Source organism: Nothoprocta perdicaria, unplaced genomic scaffold, assembly GCF_003342845.1.
Source record: "Nothoprocta perdicaria isolate Ctin4 unplaced genomic scaffold, notPer1 scaffold_254, whole genome shotgun sequence".
Taxonomy (NCBI): Eukaryota; Metazoa; Chordata; class Aves; order Tinamiformes; family Tinamidae; genus Nothoprocta; species Nothoprocta perdicaria.
In genome coordinates, this window is record NW_020455482.1 from 647,741 (window position 1) to 664,468 (window position 16,728).

The 16,728-nt window shown below is 44.4% G+C and overlaps 1 protein-coding gene across 1 annotated transcript in view; it reads left to right on the forward strand.

Moving 5' to 3' along the window:
• CLIC6 (chloride intracellular channel 6) overlaps positions 1-16,728 on the forward strand; it is a 27,373-nt gene that overhangs the window by 1,009 nt on the left and 9,636 nt on the right. The window contains exon 2 of the mRNA XM_026040381.1: positions 7-951. Coding sequence (XP_025896166.1) covers positions 7-951 — 945 coding nt within the window. The remainder of the gene's footprint in view (positions 1-6; positions 952-16,728) is intronic.

The following is a 16,728-nucleotide window of genomic DNA, read 5'->3' on the forward strand; positions in this document are numbered from 1 at the left end:
GGAGAGACCCCGACCGGGAAAGATCCCGAGGAGGTGGTGGGAGAGACTCCAGCCGGGAAAGATCCCGAGGAGGTTACAGGAGAGATCCTGACCGGGAAAGAGCCCGAGGAGGTTACAGGAGAGACCCCGACCGGGAAAAATCCTGAGGAGGTGACGGGAGAGATGTCCGCCGGGAAAGATCCCGAGGAGGTGGCGGGAGAGATGTCCGCCGGGAAAGATCCCGAGGAGGTGGCGGGAGAGATGTCCGCCGGGAAAGATCCCGAGGAGGTGGCGGGAGAGACGCCGGCCGGGACGGAGCCCGGGGAGGTGACGGGGACGCCTGAACCGGCCGGGAAAGACCCCGAGGAGGCGGCGGCCCCGGCGGGGTCAGAGCGGGAGGAGGCGCCCGAGGTGGCGGCCGCGGCCGGGACGGATCCCGAGGCGGCAGCAGGGGAGGCCGCCGCGGCGGGGACGGACGCCCAGGAGGAAGCGGCGGCCCCGGCGGGAAGGGAGCCCGAGGAGGCGGCCGAGGAGGTGGCTCCGGCGGGGTCAGAGYGCGAGGAGGCGGCAGAGGAGCCCACCCCAGCGGGGACGGGCCCCGAGGGGGAGACAGCGGCCCCGGAGGCGACGGCCCCAGGTGAGGGGGAAACAGCCGCCCCGTCAGGCCCGGACCCCGACGCGGCGGTCGCTGAGGCTGCCCCAGAGGCCGAGGCTGCCCCGGAGGCCACAGTGCCCCCGGAGCAAAGGGCAGCCCCGTGTGAGGAGCGGGGCGCTCCGTCGAGCCTCCCGGCTGCAGCGGGGTCTCCCCATGGGGTGCCAGAGGGCCTGAGCCTGAACGGCCTGCGGGGCCCTGCGGAGGATGAGGAGGACGAGGCAGGCTCGGCCGCCGCGCTGGAGCAGCAGCAGCAGCAGCGACAGGAGGAGGAGGAGGAGGAGGAGAAGCAGGAGCATGACATCTCCCTCTTCGTCAAGGTAAGATGTGGGGCACCGCGACCCACTGTGTGCGTGGGGACGTGACTGCCCGCTCTGTTTCCAAGTGCCAGCCCCTGGTGGAAGGGTGTGTTTTCCAGAGGCTCTCGCCAGATTTTTGACCTCTTTGGAGTAAGGGTTTGTAGTATTGAGTCATAGGTGTTTGGATGGAGGGAACTGGAAAATGTCCCTTTAAATATGTTGATRGTCTTGGGCATATTGGAAACCCCCCGAAGTTTAGTCAGTTGYCCCAAATGTGGCAGTGCTGGTTTCCTGAAAGTCAGCAAAAAAGTGTCCAACTATGTAACATTATCCCCTAAAGCTGCTCTACCTGGACGTGGGTTCGGACAGGCGGGAGGTATATGAAAGTGGCCCAGAAAAGATGAAAAGATACAGTGGCCTTAAAACTAATTTCTGCTGTTTTATGCTTGAGAGTTTAAGTGCTGTGTTCTCCTCTGAACCTGGAATCTCACTAAAATCACTGTGATTCCAGATGGGAAAAGACATCTGTCCAGCAACAGAATATCAGATGTGAAAATCTCTGAATGTGAAGTCCATTGTGAGATCACTTTCTTTGCCCTTTTCCAACCTCTCCAGAAAAAAAAAAAAACCCATAAAACATGGAGCAGGGTAGGATGTATTTTTCCAGAGCAGACCTAAACTTAAGCTGAGGAAGGAGAGTGTTTTGAGGGTTCGCCAACGCCAGCCACACTTCGATGCAAACACTGCAGCCCCTGGGTTGCCTTAGGCCACTTCTTTAGTAGTCTGAATTAAATCTGAAAGAAAATCTTTTGGCCAGTCCTCTCCTGCTTGGAGGTAGGAGATGGAGCAGTATCTACTCATTGATTTGTTCCACCTAAGTTTGCACTTTTTTTTCCCCCAAGCTTGCACTTTTTTTTTTTTTAAAGTTTGCACTTCTTGCACTTTTTCCCTAGATTCAGTCTCTATTAGTGAAAAAAGCTGAGGGCTGCTGTGGTGCTCATGACTGCTTAGTGCCAGAAGTACTAGGTAGTGCTGTCCTGGGAAGATAAATTAATAATGTTTATAAACCTTAATCACATTTGGTGTCGATGAACTGTTCCAGCCTCTCCATAATTCAGGAATTTGCTTACAGCTCAGGCTGGGAGATACTCTGTGGCTTAGAGGCAACTTTGTGTGTTGGTCTCCGTTAGCTAGATGGTAAGGCTGGAGTTGAAACATAAGATCTTTGTGTTAAGTTTACGTAGCAGAAGCTACTGCTGCTCAGCCTAGCAGGGATCATTTCTGCACCTTTGGGCTCSAAATCAACATCTCCCTGTTGCACCTCCGCTGTTAAAACGTCTCTGCTCTCGTTTTACGCTCTCGTGCGTTCTCCAGTTTAGTGCTGGAGCGTGGCAGAATGATAAGGAAATGTTAAAGGCTACGTTTAGAGTATCGTAAGATCTGGGTACACTCTTTGTAGGAGARCAGTCTGGCCAAAATGAGGAAGTGGGCTGCAATATGGATAGGAACATGTATTGTGACTTTGTAATCCAAAAATGTAAGGATTAAGCATTTCAAAAGTCTATTTTTCAGGTAATGAGGACAGAATAAGAACCAGTTTGCTGACTGACAGCGTTAGGAATTTCAGAATGCTTTGAGAAATGACTTCACTGGAGGAGTATTGCAAAACTTGAAGATTTTACCTCACCTGGAGTTAGTTTGCTTCTATCTTTTTAGCTTGAGATTGATGAGAGTTTTTCCACTTTCATGCTGGGGGGGAAAAAAAAGCCTCCTGAAGAGCTCTGCATCCCTTCACTCACCAAGCTGTGCCTCCCTCCTCTCCTGGGAGAGCTCCAGCTGCTCCTGCTGTCTCCTACAGCACCGTTAATTCTTCCTCCTGTGCGGCCAGGGGGTTCCCAGTAAATGCACTGGTCAGCACCTGGCTGACCTTCCTTAAACCTCCGATTTAAAAGTCCTCCCTTCTGCAAAGCCACTGGAACCTGCTAACAAGTACGGCCCCAGGCTCCTTGGGCTCCCAGTATCTGTCCATTTCTGTTGAAAATCTGCCTGTAAATGGACAAGGTGGGGGGTTGTCTGTTAYGTTAGGCTTGGCTCCCACTGCAATCCTTGCCACTTCCTCCACTAATGAAGTTGCWCGGGATTTCAAGCAGAAGGGTCACCTTCAAAAGGAAAGCAAGCCTTTTTATGGGCATTTGATGACCAGCCACAGCTGGATAGTTATGGATGTTTCTTCTTTTTACCATTGCTGGCCATCCTCTTGTCCTTTCTAGTTTGGAAACATGGTCTCATCTGCTTCTCGCAGCTTTGCCTTGGCTTGCTCCATTTTTCATACATGTTTTTGAGTAYTGTGAATATCATGTCTCCTCATGCTGGTGTGTGATGAGGTTTCTGCTAGCTCTAGGGAAGTGGACATCAGGAATTGTGGACTTCAGAGCTGCTTTGGGCTGTTAGGTGGTGTGAGGTTGTAGTTTGRTCAGACATGTAGGGCTTAGGATACAGATCTGGTACTGACACAGGGGAGAGGACATCCTTCCTGCTGGAAGCCACCCAGGCTATAGGTAAGGCACCTCAAGAGACYGTCAACATGTCTGTTTAGGCAATTAATTTGTGCTCATAATGAAGCTGAGCGACGTAAGACTCCTTGAGCAAGACCRTATCAAAACTGCTTGGTAGGTTTCCCAAGGCTTTGATTGCCAAGGTTTTGGTTTCCACTTTCCCATGGAACAACCTGCGCTGTCTSTTTCCTTTAGATAGTATTTCTTGGTGTTTCTGGTCTTTCAAAGCCAAATGTTTGCAGAGGGCAAACACGTCTGATTGCTCTTTGGTAGTTCCTCAAGTTGTACCTGGCACCTTTGGCGGGACACCTTGGGGATGTCGACGCTYTGCCAGCTGGTCTTCTCTTAAGGTTAATGCTATGTGTATGCTACCCTCCTCCTCTCCCCCCATGRGAGTCTTTTGTTTTCCAGAAAATGTCTGTAAGTGCTCAAAGTTTATTTTTCTATTTGAATTTAAGAGAACTCCAGTCATTTTATTTACAAAAAAAAATCCTGAAGTGATTAAAACCTTAAAATACATGCAGTATGTAGTATGTAAAATTTTTACATACTACATTTTTAAATTTTTAAATAAATTTTTAAATAAATTTTCTTCTGTTTTTATATTTTAACTCAAACTCCAGGGTCACAACTAAAAGTTTCCTCATTCCAAAGGTTTCTAGGGATAGTAATTCAGCTGTAAGTGCTGAGCACCAACACTCAGCCAGCCACCTCCATTGGAACATGAGGTCTCCTCTGAGATTATTCTTCTTCCAAGACAGTTCTTGCTTCTGTTCTGGGTCACAGATTCACAGAATATTTAAGGTTGGAAGGGACCTCTACAGATCATCTAGTCCAACCTTCCTGCTCAAGCAGGCACACCTACAGCATGTGGCACAGGGYGGCATCCAGGCGGGTTTTGAAGACCTCCAGAGTAGGAGACTCCACAACCCCCCTGGGCAGCCTGTTCCACTGCTCTGTCACCCTAGCAGTAAAGAAGTTGCTCCTCACCTGGAGACGGAACTTCTTGTGCTTCAGCTTGTGGCCATTACCCCTCGTCCTGTCACTGGCCACCAGTGAGAACAGCCTGTCCCCTTCCTCCCTGCATTCTCCCTTCCTGAACTTATACATATTAATCATATCCCCTCTGAGCCGTCTCTTCCCCAGAGAAAACAGGCCCAGCTCAGATGWCATATAGTAAAAGCTACCTATGAACCTAAGGTAAGAGATTGTATCCAGTGAAAAGCAATATCCAATCTTGGCGACATTCTTGAACTCTAATTCAAAGTCATTTWTTTCATTCAGGGACTTGCTTCTTTCCTACCAGAGAGCAAAGCTTTTATGTGATTCCAGATTCTGTTATGCTCTGATAAAAGTGAGATTCCTTTATTGATGCAGAGTTTCTTTGCACCATTCCTGAGATGTGCTTGAGGGACTTGATGTACTTAAAGATGTGTCGGACTATCAAAAGTAGAATTGTGCTTTGTACGTAACTTTCATTTAAGGTAAAAATGGRCTGCTCTAAAATGAACCTCTCACTTTGAATAGCATAAAGTCTGTTGAAAGCAGGAGCTCAACTCTCTAGAAAATCAGCATAGCCYGAATGCCTCTTCAGTGGACTCTGTTCTGTACCTGAAGCTTGACATAAACATTTACAGTAAAAACACCAAGGAGGTATTTGTGCTTGGGTTTTGGCTTTTTGCTCATCAGTGCACTCGCTTTGTAAATCAGGTAAGTATGGTTAGAAGGAGAAGAGCTGATGCTCTGCACTGGGTGAACGTAGATGCGTGTTTACTGTTCATTTTTAACGCAGATTCACTGCAGGAACTCGAAATTCAGACGGCCTCAGGAGGGTGAAACTAAAAATGTGCATACATGGAGTTACACTGCCCTGGTATTTAAGGATTAGAAGAGGTTTTGGAGGAAACTTAGGTCTTGGAGCAGAGCAGGAGCCTGTTCCAGTTCTGAACTGCCTAAAACTACAAAATAGCCCCAAACTACTGAAYCCATCATCCAGCTGAACCCATTTGTGGCTGAGCCCTGTCGGGGCTGTGGGGCTGCCCAGCAAGATCAGACCCGTTCCCCGTTGCTGCCTCCAGCCTGATGGAGTTGCTGGAGAGCTCGCAGCGGGTTTTGGTTCCTTCAGTGCACAGGGCTGCACGCGGAGCACCRAGCTGCATGTCGGTTAAAACACATTTTGCAGGTCTGTTCCCAAGGCAAAGCAGGAAACTGGCTGCCTTCCCGGGGGTATTTGCCCTCTCCCACCTACTTTGTCAGCAGGAATATGGCCATTTAGGGTTCCCTAATACAGCTTAAGAGGCAGGCGCATTATGAATTCCTTTCATAACTCTTCAGTTTATTGTGTGAGCCCTGTGCACCTGCAGCAGTTTTTTTATTTTTTTAACTGGGAGCTGTGTGTTCTTTCAGCAGTCTTTTCATCTGAATAAAATTGTTCTTGGGAGGCTTTTGTTTAAAAGGCAACAAATTTTCTGGATGTATAATCTTTGACAGTTTTGCCTGTCCGTGCTTTCCTTTTTGGCAGTGCAGGTTCTCAACCTTTTTAAAGCTTAGACTTCTACAAGGAAGTAAGTTCCTTGGAGCTGCTCACTAGAGAATAGCTTTAAGAGCTGCACCGAACTTATTTTGCAGTCTTGCTGCTGGAGGCATGATTAATGGAGCAGCTATGCTCTGTTTACTAACTCTAGTAGTGGTTTTGACAACTTAAAATCCTATTTCAGAAACACTCTAACCACAAACTTGCACATATACACAGAAATTAAATTATTTTGGTAGAATCTGATCATACTTCCTGGGGTCACCTTTTTGTCCATTCTTTGGAAATCTTGAAACTGTGTATGCTCATAATGTTGTATCAATCTTAAACATCAGTGCTATTGTCCAGGCTTATTTTAGGGGGRAAAACAATGTTTTTAAATAAAGTAAACGTCTCCAAAACAACATTCCTGTGCCTTTTTCTATTTGTATTTACTGCACTGATTCACTAAAGAACCTCACCATGTGTTTTACTTTAAGCATAGGCTTAAAGTCACATGATGTTTAAGCCCTTTGCTAAACAGAGGCCACTTTCCTGATTCGATCCCAGAGCGTGTCCTGTATTTCTTGCTCTTTGAAACCCACAGGAGCTTCCCATGAGTTCACTCTGCTGCCCCAAATTCAACTGTACAGCCCTTGTTCGCTGGGTTCTTTTGCCTTCCTAAGGAGACTGAGTTTATGGAGCAAAGATGAATGTTTTCCTTGTTTGCTTTGTGTCTTTGGTCCTTGCTTGTTTGAAGGTGGAACATTCATTTTATAAATCCTCCTTGATGGCTGTGTCATTAAGATTTTTGACAAGTTGCTTTAGAAATGCTGGCAGCTGCTGCATTTYGTGGTTACCACACAGCCCGTGCTTGGGACTTTTCCTGCTGCCTGTCTGATCTGAGGCTGGATTCCTAATTTCAGGTAGATGAGCAACAAAGTCGTGTACTGCAGCCCTCTGGCATTCACACAGCTAAAACGTTAGAATGTGACGGGTGAGTTTCTGGGGAAGGAAGGAAAGGGGTTTGCCAATATTTAATTCATTGTAAAGAAACATAGCTATRGTAGACAAAAACTATTAGTAACTTGAGGTGAAGTTTTACAAGTTCCTTCACTAAAACACGTGCCATAGACACAGAGCTGCAGTGTTTCCTGCTCTTATCGATCAACCATCGATCGTTTAGCTGCAAGGTGAGACCAGACTGCATCAGAGGGATGAAATATGAGGAGTGAGGAGCAGCCAGCAGCTTTATGGTTAGGCATGAGGTGCTTCGTGTCCTGCTCTTTCCTAGGATAGCAACAGTGGCCCCGGCTGCTGCTGACCTGGGGATTAACTGTGGGCTTAGGTGCACGGCCCACAGGCTTTGGGAAAGCAAAAAATGGTATAGAAAAGCATACAATGGCATAGAAACGATACAGCGGTGTTCTGTATTGTGCCTCTTCCCTTGTGGGTATTATAAATAATGCTCAATCCATTTGAGAATCCATATTTTGCTTTTATTAGACTGTCTACTAGGAAAGAATAATTTTTCATTTTGTTGACTGAAAATCTACTAGTTTTATTTGTCAGATATCCTTAGTCCTAACCCAGCTTCCTCATTTCCATGTATTTTTTTTTTCCATTTGAAATAATTTATTTCCAGACCTTTGCTGTCCTGTATGTAGGAAGGGGACTAGGCAGCCTTATGATCATACTCTCTCCACAAGCAGTTGTACCTTTTGGGTCCCTTCACCTTTATGAATCCCAGTGTGGGTTAGAAATCACAGGAACCCTGTGTTTCTCCATTTCTTGCAGTCTTGTGCCCTTTATCAAAAGCATCCACGCAAAATTCTATTTATGGTTATTCTCTAAAATACAATTTAATTATTGGGAAGCAGAAGTGGTAATGGAAATTAATATGACTCTATGGTTTTAGGATGTCTATCCTCGATGAAGTCACTTGGAATTGGTGACTGTCTACTTGTTAGCAAGAAATAAACCTTGTTCTTCAGAGATTATAACCTTAATAAAAGAAAACACTTTTTATCTTTTATAGAAGGGAAACTGAAGCATGGAGATTTGCTCATGTTCCATCACTGACCGTGTTCTCCATGTCTTGACTCCTGAGCTAAATCTAATTCTCCCTTCAAAAGGTCCTCTTTTTAAAACATGAGGAATTGCATGTTCCTTGGGCTCCCACCTAGGAGCCATGAGTAAATGCCATATGAAGGTTACTCAATTGTTTTCTTGCTCTGATAATGAAATGTCGTGCCGTGATAAGGAGCTGTGTGCATTTCCATTTGCGGCGTCTGATTTATTCACTGATAAAGGGCTGAGCAAGCTGCATGGTTGCCTTCAGTCGCTTGCAGTAACATCAGCCCCATCATCCCTGAAGGAAGCTGGTTTAATTCCTTAACAAAAATATTTAGTTTCTGAAGCCAAACAGTGGCAGTYTGTGTAGTATGTCATCTTAAATTGCTGTCTGAGACCTCCTTAGCAAAAAGATGTTCACATGACAGTTGTCTACACATGAAAAATGTGAGACTTGGGTGCTGGGAAGCTGTGTGATACATCATGTGCGTGAGGTGGAAAGCTTCAGCTTCTGCTGTTTGTAGGAAATGGATCTTTTGTTTGTCCTTGTCTTCTCTTAGTTTATATATATGTATATATATATGTATATACATGCACATATGCATATACACACACGTATGCATTATATAGCTAGCTTAAGGGGGCAAAGTTATTTTTCCCCATTTTCTCCCTACAGCGTTGAGTATTGCAAAGCCTGACAGCCCGGCAGAGGTGCAAGGTGGGGTTTCCCATTTCGTTCTTTCTCCTCTTCACATGCTGAAAGTTCAGAATAGGTCTAAATACTCAAAAATAGATGGGAATTGGAATTGTTACGGCATGAAGTGAATGGCAGTGCGACATTTGTCACTCCACGTGAGAAATGCACATCCTTTTTCAGGTTGTTCAAACGGGGCAGTTATAGAGATGTGGTGCCATTTGTTCAGGTCTCAGAAAATAATTCTTGTGTCTTTAGGATTATTTGTTTGCMCTTTAGTGGTAGTTATTTTTGAAATTATTTTAAAAAGCTATTGCAAAGCAGAAGCTTTTTAGACAAAGGAAAATCAAGTGAGGTCGGTTAGTGCCCTCAGGTCTCTGGTACTTATTTTAGGGAATATCAGTGTTTACAGTTGTAGATGCTGGGGCTGGTTGTTCTGTGGCATGATTCATGCAGTATATTTCCATTTTAAAGTTGTACTTTAATGGGTGATACTCTGTTTCTAATGCTTTGCCTTTGAATAGAAACAAAGTGGCAGTCAGAAAGATTTACAGTATGTTGAATTTGAATTAATACTGGGAAAGAAAAGAATAGAATCCAACCCCSTATCTGTCAAGCTTGTGTACATTGTGTTTTTGTACTTTTTTTTTGTGTTTGCAGGTACTTAAGCCTAGTTTTAGCTATTTTTTCAAGGACAAGTCTTTGATAAGTCCTGCTAGAGCTGATTGCTAGGTTTTTTAATTGCAGCATTTTACCTGGTCATTATTTTCTATTTGAAGCAAAATATCACTGTTAGACTGGAAGGAGGAAAAAAAAACCCAAACTAATCTTTTTTTTTTTTTTTTTTTTTTCCATATTTTACCTTCACAGTTTGGTTAAAGCATCAGAATTACAAAAAAATACTGGAAAACCATTTTCTGAAGCCCCACAGCATGCCTTTAATGCCCAGCTCTCAAAGTTAGCACACAATTGTTTGTTTACTTGCTACTTATTTGTTCACTAATTTATCTGCAAAACAGATTACAAATTATAGTTTATATGTCTGTATAGTTTTTGCTTTTATATTGCAACAGCACAGCTATGCTGCAGGTTAGGAATGATAAGGCAAAGTATAAAACAGGATGTGTCAGTGAAATACCAGTTAATCTGTTTTTCCCAGACCTATAATATGTTCTAGAATATAATGCTCTTTTGTTGAAGTAATTCCCCGCAAGAATTTAACAGGGATATAAGATTTTTTTGTCTCAATGTAGACTGTTCAGCTGGTATCTTGCCATGTTATTAAGTACGGCTTAGGAATAGCATCGAGGTATTTAAACATAATTCTTGTAACAGGATAAATAGCTAATAGCATTTGGTTTGTTGCTTGTGCACTTGTGACCTGGTAATGTTCCCGTGAACACAAACAGACAGAAATAAGTCCCTAGGAGGAATTTGTAGGGAAAAGAAACTGGGTTTTGAGGTGGCTGGTGTGAGGTTTCAGTGCAGTCCATAGCTGCGCAGCGTTTCCCAGTGTCCACACGTGCTCAGATTTTAATGCTGTTCAGTTAAAAAGGGCTCAGTTTCCTGGTGTTTTTTTTTTTTTTTTTTTTTTGAAAATATAGTAGTAAGACTCTTAAAGTGGATAAGGATTAGGAAGACTGATCATTCCGAGGGCAATATATCTTTATTAATCAGCTGGCATATTTGTGCTGGGACTAAAGTAGATGAGCAGGAAAGGAATTTCCTTGGCCTTGCTCTCTTCAAAGGGCCGTGGAGTCCTTTGCACCTAGTACCCTTGGCCTCTGCTTAAGCTCTGCTCCTCTGAATAAAGTGCCTGACCTTTTAATGCCTCATGCTTGAAAAGCAGTAGAGATGTTGTCACATCTTCTGTGGGATCGAATGGCTTACATGTTTTAGAAGTGGCAGTGATCGTTTCCATTGGTTTGAAAAAATCTTAGTTGCTGCAGGGGAGTAATGTCTGTATAAGCCGTTATCATTGCATACTCAAAAAAAAAAAAGAAAAAGGGATGGTAACTAGAAGTAATGCTGTTTTGGTTGTCATTTAAGCAAGTGTAATTAATGCAATATGATAATTGCTTGTATAAGAGAATAATATTCCTCAATTCCTGGATTTTYTCCCAGCCCTGTGACAGCAGGACCTGCTGGAGGCCTGACCACAGGYGCATCCCGAGGCAGCCTTCCCTCCTCAGAGGAGCCAGTGGCTTCATCGCGACCTAGCACAAGCAGTCGCAAGGACTGTTTGAGGAACTAAATCCATTATTTCACCCTGCAATTCAATTTGGTTTTAGGATTKTTTTTTAAGAGCCCCTGTTGACTGTTTTCAGCTGCTCGTAGAGAGCCGCAGTCGCAGCTGAAAATCCTTGGACAACGTTAAGGGCCTGCCCCAAGGCTGGCAGCAGTAACTTAGGTAAAACAGCAGAACACTCTTATATTTCCTTTTGCAAGAGTCCATACATATATAGGTTTATTTTTGTAATTCCTTTAACTTAAATGGGAGAAAATGTCAGTAAGACCACAGTTTTTATAAGAATATAGTTTTTGTGCAAGAATTAGAAGGCCTGCATGCAGGCAGATACACTGTTCAGTAGAAATGGGCGTTTTATCTAAGTAACAGGAGTGAGCTTKGACCTTTTATTTCTAAAAAAGCGAAAATAATAAAAGGTCTGTCATTTGACTGGCTTCTTAATACTGAATGTTACCTTCTTACTTACTGCTGGTTCTGGAGATGTTTGGATTATAAATTCCCCGTAAACTGATGCCTGTATTGTCCTGGAACAAAGTTAAGCTTTGAATTGAAGTCCCTTCCACTTATTTTTTTCCTTTTTTTTTTTTTTTTAATAACATTTCACAGAATCACAGAATGGTTAAGGTTGGAAGGGAGCACTAGAGATCAACCAGTCCAACCACCCTACTGCCATTTTCACTTAATCTTTTTTGAGAGATGCAGCTATTAAAATGGAAAGGGGCTTTGTGTTAGTTTTTAGTGTTTTTCAGACCCCAGTATAATGTTATAATTATTTATGGAAGTACTTCAGAAAGGTAGAAAGTTTATTGCCACGAAGGTACTTCTTAATGAAGGAAAATTTATTCCCATGCATCAAAAGCATTTAATTGCTTACTAAGTAATTAAGTTAATTTCGATAATAATTACTTACCCAGTCCACTGTTAAGTAGTAAATAAGGTAGCAGAAGTTAGAATAATGGAGGCTTTCTCTGCTCCGAAATGGCTGTGGGCACCTAGGGGAAAAGTGAGACCTGAAACCAGAGGAAATTACATCTTCAGACTTCTTTTCCTTACTGCCCTCTAGAGACTTTCCAGGTGTATATAATCCCTTTGAGCTAGGATCACTCTTCACTACCACGTACTTGTGCAAAAGCAAGGCAAATATCTTACAAAGAAACTCCGGCACTCTGTTAATCCCTCAACATGAACTGGTGACCAAAAGAATCCGAGGAGCCCATTCCAAAAAAAAAAAAAAAAAAAGTATTTTGGAAATACAGTTTTAAAAGAGCCTTGCTGAAAGGATAAGTTATGAAATTTAATGATGCAAAATAATCATAAGAATGTCATGCAAATACCACATAAAAGAAAGATATAAATGTGTAATTTCAGAAGGCTAAAAGAAAAAAAAAAAGGTAGTCTTAATGAAATCATGAGAAGATGTGATGAAATGCAAGTAGGTGGCCAGTCTGCAAGGCATTAATCTTGCTGAGCTTCAAATGTTGAATTGTGAAGTAGTGAGGATGTCATTACCCTGCAGCTGGAAGCTCAGTCTGGACTCATATCCAGTGGCAGAAGAGCACTGCTCCAGCACAGAGTCCATCTTTATTATCACTAGTTTTAAGCAGATAACTGGTAGTAAGAAAGTCAATAATAAAAAGCTGTATCATTACATATACAGTGTGTAGATAGACCTAAATTACCATCCATATTGTAGGTAGATGCAATCTTTAGCTTACTTTTTAAAATCATTTTTTATTAGTATTGTGGTCACAAAAAAAAGGAGTTTAACTGTGGTCTGTGGTCAGTTAAAGCTGTGCAGGTGAAAAGTTAGGTTCTTTTACCTATACTCCTTTCCTATACTCCTTGACAGTTCTTTTGACACAGCTTTGGCTAAAAGCCTTAATCTAACACAGCCTTTTATAGGGGCTGCTGTGTTTTCTTCTTATGTTAGGAGTGGTCTTTTTGTTCTAGATTTGCACAGGACTTAGTATATAGCTCCTATATTCTCCTAGGAGTTATACTTAGTGTATAGCTCCGAGTTACTGCAAAATGCCCGATGAGGTAAAGGGGAGAGCGGGGCTGACCAAGGAATGCCTCTCTCCGAGGATCCCGACCGGACTGTCTTTGGGATCTCTGTGTTTGCACCAGTGGAGGAGCTGATGATGGGACACGCAAGCTCCTGGCCTTGGGGCTCCACSCTGTGCCATGTGCCTGGAGCAGGATCCTGACAAACAGCCTCTACAAACCGCWTTGTGGCCTGGGCGCTGGGCAGCAGCACTTGGTCCCTGCATGTTGGGGCTCCTCAGCTGCCTCCTTGCCTAGGGCTCACCCACATCCATGCCTTGCATCCCGCTGGCATCGGCCACAGGCACCTGGAGCAACCTTCAGTTGTCTGGTGGGTAGTAGGTAAGACCYGTTTGAAGCTCCTTATCACCAGCCTTTTTGATGAGCTGTTAGGGCTCATTCTTCCAAGAATGTGTATCTTTGAAGCAACATCCCACTCCCTGCTGGTGTTGCCTTCATAGGTAGAGGACTTGCTGCCCTGCTGACCCACCACGGCTTTTGCTCTGCTGGATGGCATCGTATGTGTCCATCCCTTCTTCTGAAGACTTTCCAGTCAGCTRGTGGAGGCCGCGAGGGATGGAAAGGAACTTCATCCATGAAGTCTGGGCTGTTTGGGTGCGTGGCAGTCTCTGGTCTTCAAGGCAGTGCTGCAGCTCTCTTGGGTTCCCTCGTGCCCTGGAGCTGCCTCAGGGGCTTGTGTCCTGCCTCAGCCCTGACTCTGCTGCCCTTGGCATTGCTGTGCGTGGCTGCTAGCTACAGTCAAGCCCTCTTTTCACTTGCCATCCCTGTGATCCTGGGCTGCCCCTGCCTTTCCATGCTCTATTCCYTGTCTCCTCTAAGGAGGGCAACTGAGCCTATCTAATGTGTAAAAACACTGGGCTGCACATATTATCATGTGCCCACTCCCAGCTGCAAGCATATGCCAAGCATATAACGTCTGTGCTTATCTGTGCAATGATTTGCTCAAACCCCTTTAAATAACCCCTATGCCCCTGCAAAAACCCCTTTTATGCCAAGAGGTCTCCCCTTCATCCATGGAAGAGGATGACCCCTGGTGCTGCTTGCCTTCTGTAATATCTTAATGCAGGCACTCTTGTCATTGCCAAGAGCATCCGATCCTATCTGGTGTCTGGCTGGATGGCCCAGAGCCCCATGCCACTGGCTATATGTGTGTGTATATATATATATGTGTGTTTTATATATATATATAAAAAATATATAATTTTTTTTTCAGTGAGCATTCTMTTCTTTTGGAATGTGTCCAGGACAACTGGTGCTGTTTACAGTTTTCCTTCCAGCATTGTCCTGGAGCTTGTTAATGTTTATAGCAGTTACTGGGACACACTCGGTGGCCTGGAAAACAAAAGCATGGAGCTTTGTGTTGTCTGGTTATTGGAGTGATGTCCCTGCTGCAGGCGAATAAATGATGGGCTGGAAGGGACCTCCCTGTGGAGAGTAAGTCTAGGCTCCTGTTGAAAGGGATCGAGGCTCATATTTAGATAAATTTGTTTTTAATTTTTTTCCTCTCATGTGCATACTTATGTAAGTGCCTAATCCTGCTGGAAGTCTGGTTGAAAGATTTGTTGCTGTGATGGTTGGACAGGCTGCTCTTTTGTAGTTGTTATTTTTATCAGCAGTCATCTTTAGCTGATAGGTAGTCTCACAGGGATGGATTCGCCTCACGTGGGCTAAGTTAGATGGTTAAGTGGTACAGGGCTGCTGAGAGCAGYACCCACAGAGCTGCATTTCCTGCCTCCTGGACCGACAGGCTCCGTTTGCAGAGCTTTTTCTGTCCCCAGATAGTTCTGCAGCATCTCTCAGCTTCAAACACGTCCCCGTGTTTGTCCCGGCAGTGCCAGGTGGGACATGCAAGGCCGGTGTGCAATTCCGTTTTTGTGGGGGCAGGGAAGAAAACGGGAAAGTCAGCAGGCCTCTTGGCTTGAGCTGCCTCTGGCTGCCTTGGTGCTCCACGTGTCACCTGCTTCCTGGTTAAAGATGTTCCCTTTGATCCATTCSTCCATGCTGCTGCTCTGCCACTAGCACCCGGCATCCACTGACCAGAGTGGAGCCAACATCCAACATCCGTGGGCTTTGTGCCTCCGGGCAGGGGTGCCCCATGGTCTAGCCCAAGCTTACGCGGGKTGAGCTTTTGCTTCCACTTCCATATTTCCTTCCTGCAGGTCTGTCTACATCAGTCCCCAGGTTTGGGGCCGTTTTCTGATCTGGCCACTCACCCGTTTCATCACATCCTCTTACTGAAGGGTGCCATCTATTTGCAGCCTGGATCGTTAGGGTGTAAAGTCAATCAATGCTTTATTTTATTATTGTCAATTCCTCTCCTTGTTATTTCACCGTAGCACCATAAAAGAGAAGGGGGCTGTTTTTAGCAGAATGGCAGAATGCTTACAGTTATATTTACTGTTGCCTTCGTAATTTGAAGGCTGAATTAGGGTTTAGGAGAAAAAATGTGTCATCGAGCTTGAATGTTCAAAGTTGTTATTCTTTAAAGTATGGGTGATAGTGTTCCATGTTCTCTGAACCCTGTAATGCTACTGAAGATCCAAGATTGAATAGATACTCCAAATATTTCCAAATGCAAGGTAAAAATATTTTTAAAACAAATGTATTTGTGGTGCTATTCAGATATCAGGGTTGCTCAGTTTGGTTGAAAACACACATACACACAAAAAGAGGGAGATTTTTCCTGAGGAATTGCCTGTACTGAGGTTCACTCACCTTCGCTTGAGGTTCATCTCACACAGGGGAGGAGTCCTTTAGCACAGTTAAATACCAAAACACAGTTTATGTGCAGGAATCTCAACTACCAACCACATTCTGGATATTTTTCAGCAGAGAAATTAAACAGCAGCTGGAAGCACCTGCTTTAACTGCTTGATAGTAGCAGATCAGCAGAACTACATGGCTGTTTAAAAGAGCTGAGATGATTATTGGTGAGATGTTTACTTTCTATCCATTAAAAGCATATTTTAAATTACAGCAGCTGGGATGCTTTCCCTCGAAACTTACCCTGGAAGTGTATTTTTGGCATCTGAAGTAATCTCAAGGATGCTATTAGCAAAAAAAGGAAAACAAAAGCAAGAAAGCAGGGACTCTTGTGACAGACATCTCTGAGGCAAAGCCTCTCCTGATACGCTAGCATCAGCGGCCGCCACCGCTCGTCGCTGCAGGAACACGAGTCAGGATTTTCATTTCAAGCCCGGATTTTCATTTCAAGTCCGGTAGGTGGCATCAAAACAGCTCTCTAAAACTCCGTGTTTGGCTCTACGTGGCCTAGCCCTCGGCCACAAGATGAACACGGTGTTTGGATGGAGAAAATGCCCTGTAATCTCTCTCTCTTGCTGGCAAAAGGCTTTGGATCCAGCACGGCCTTGCCCCAAGGACACGTGTGTGGGGCTCGTGTGAGCGGTGCCCTCTCAGCRAGACACAACAGCCTGTTTTGGTGCTTTTATTGCACTCTTACCAAACTGCCCTTGCAAGTACTGCATTTTTTTCAGCTCTGTGGCACTGGGGTAATCTGCATGAATACTGTAGCAGACATTAAAAACATAAGGCAAGTTTTGTACCTTCGAGGTAAAGTATATTTTAAAAATTGAAGCAGTGGAGCTGCCACAGAGCATGGACACAGAATCACAGAATCACAGAATCACAGAAT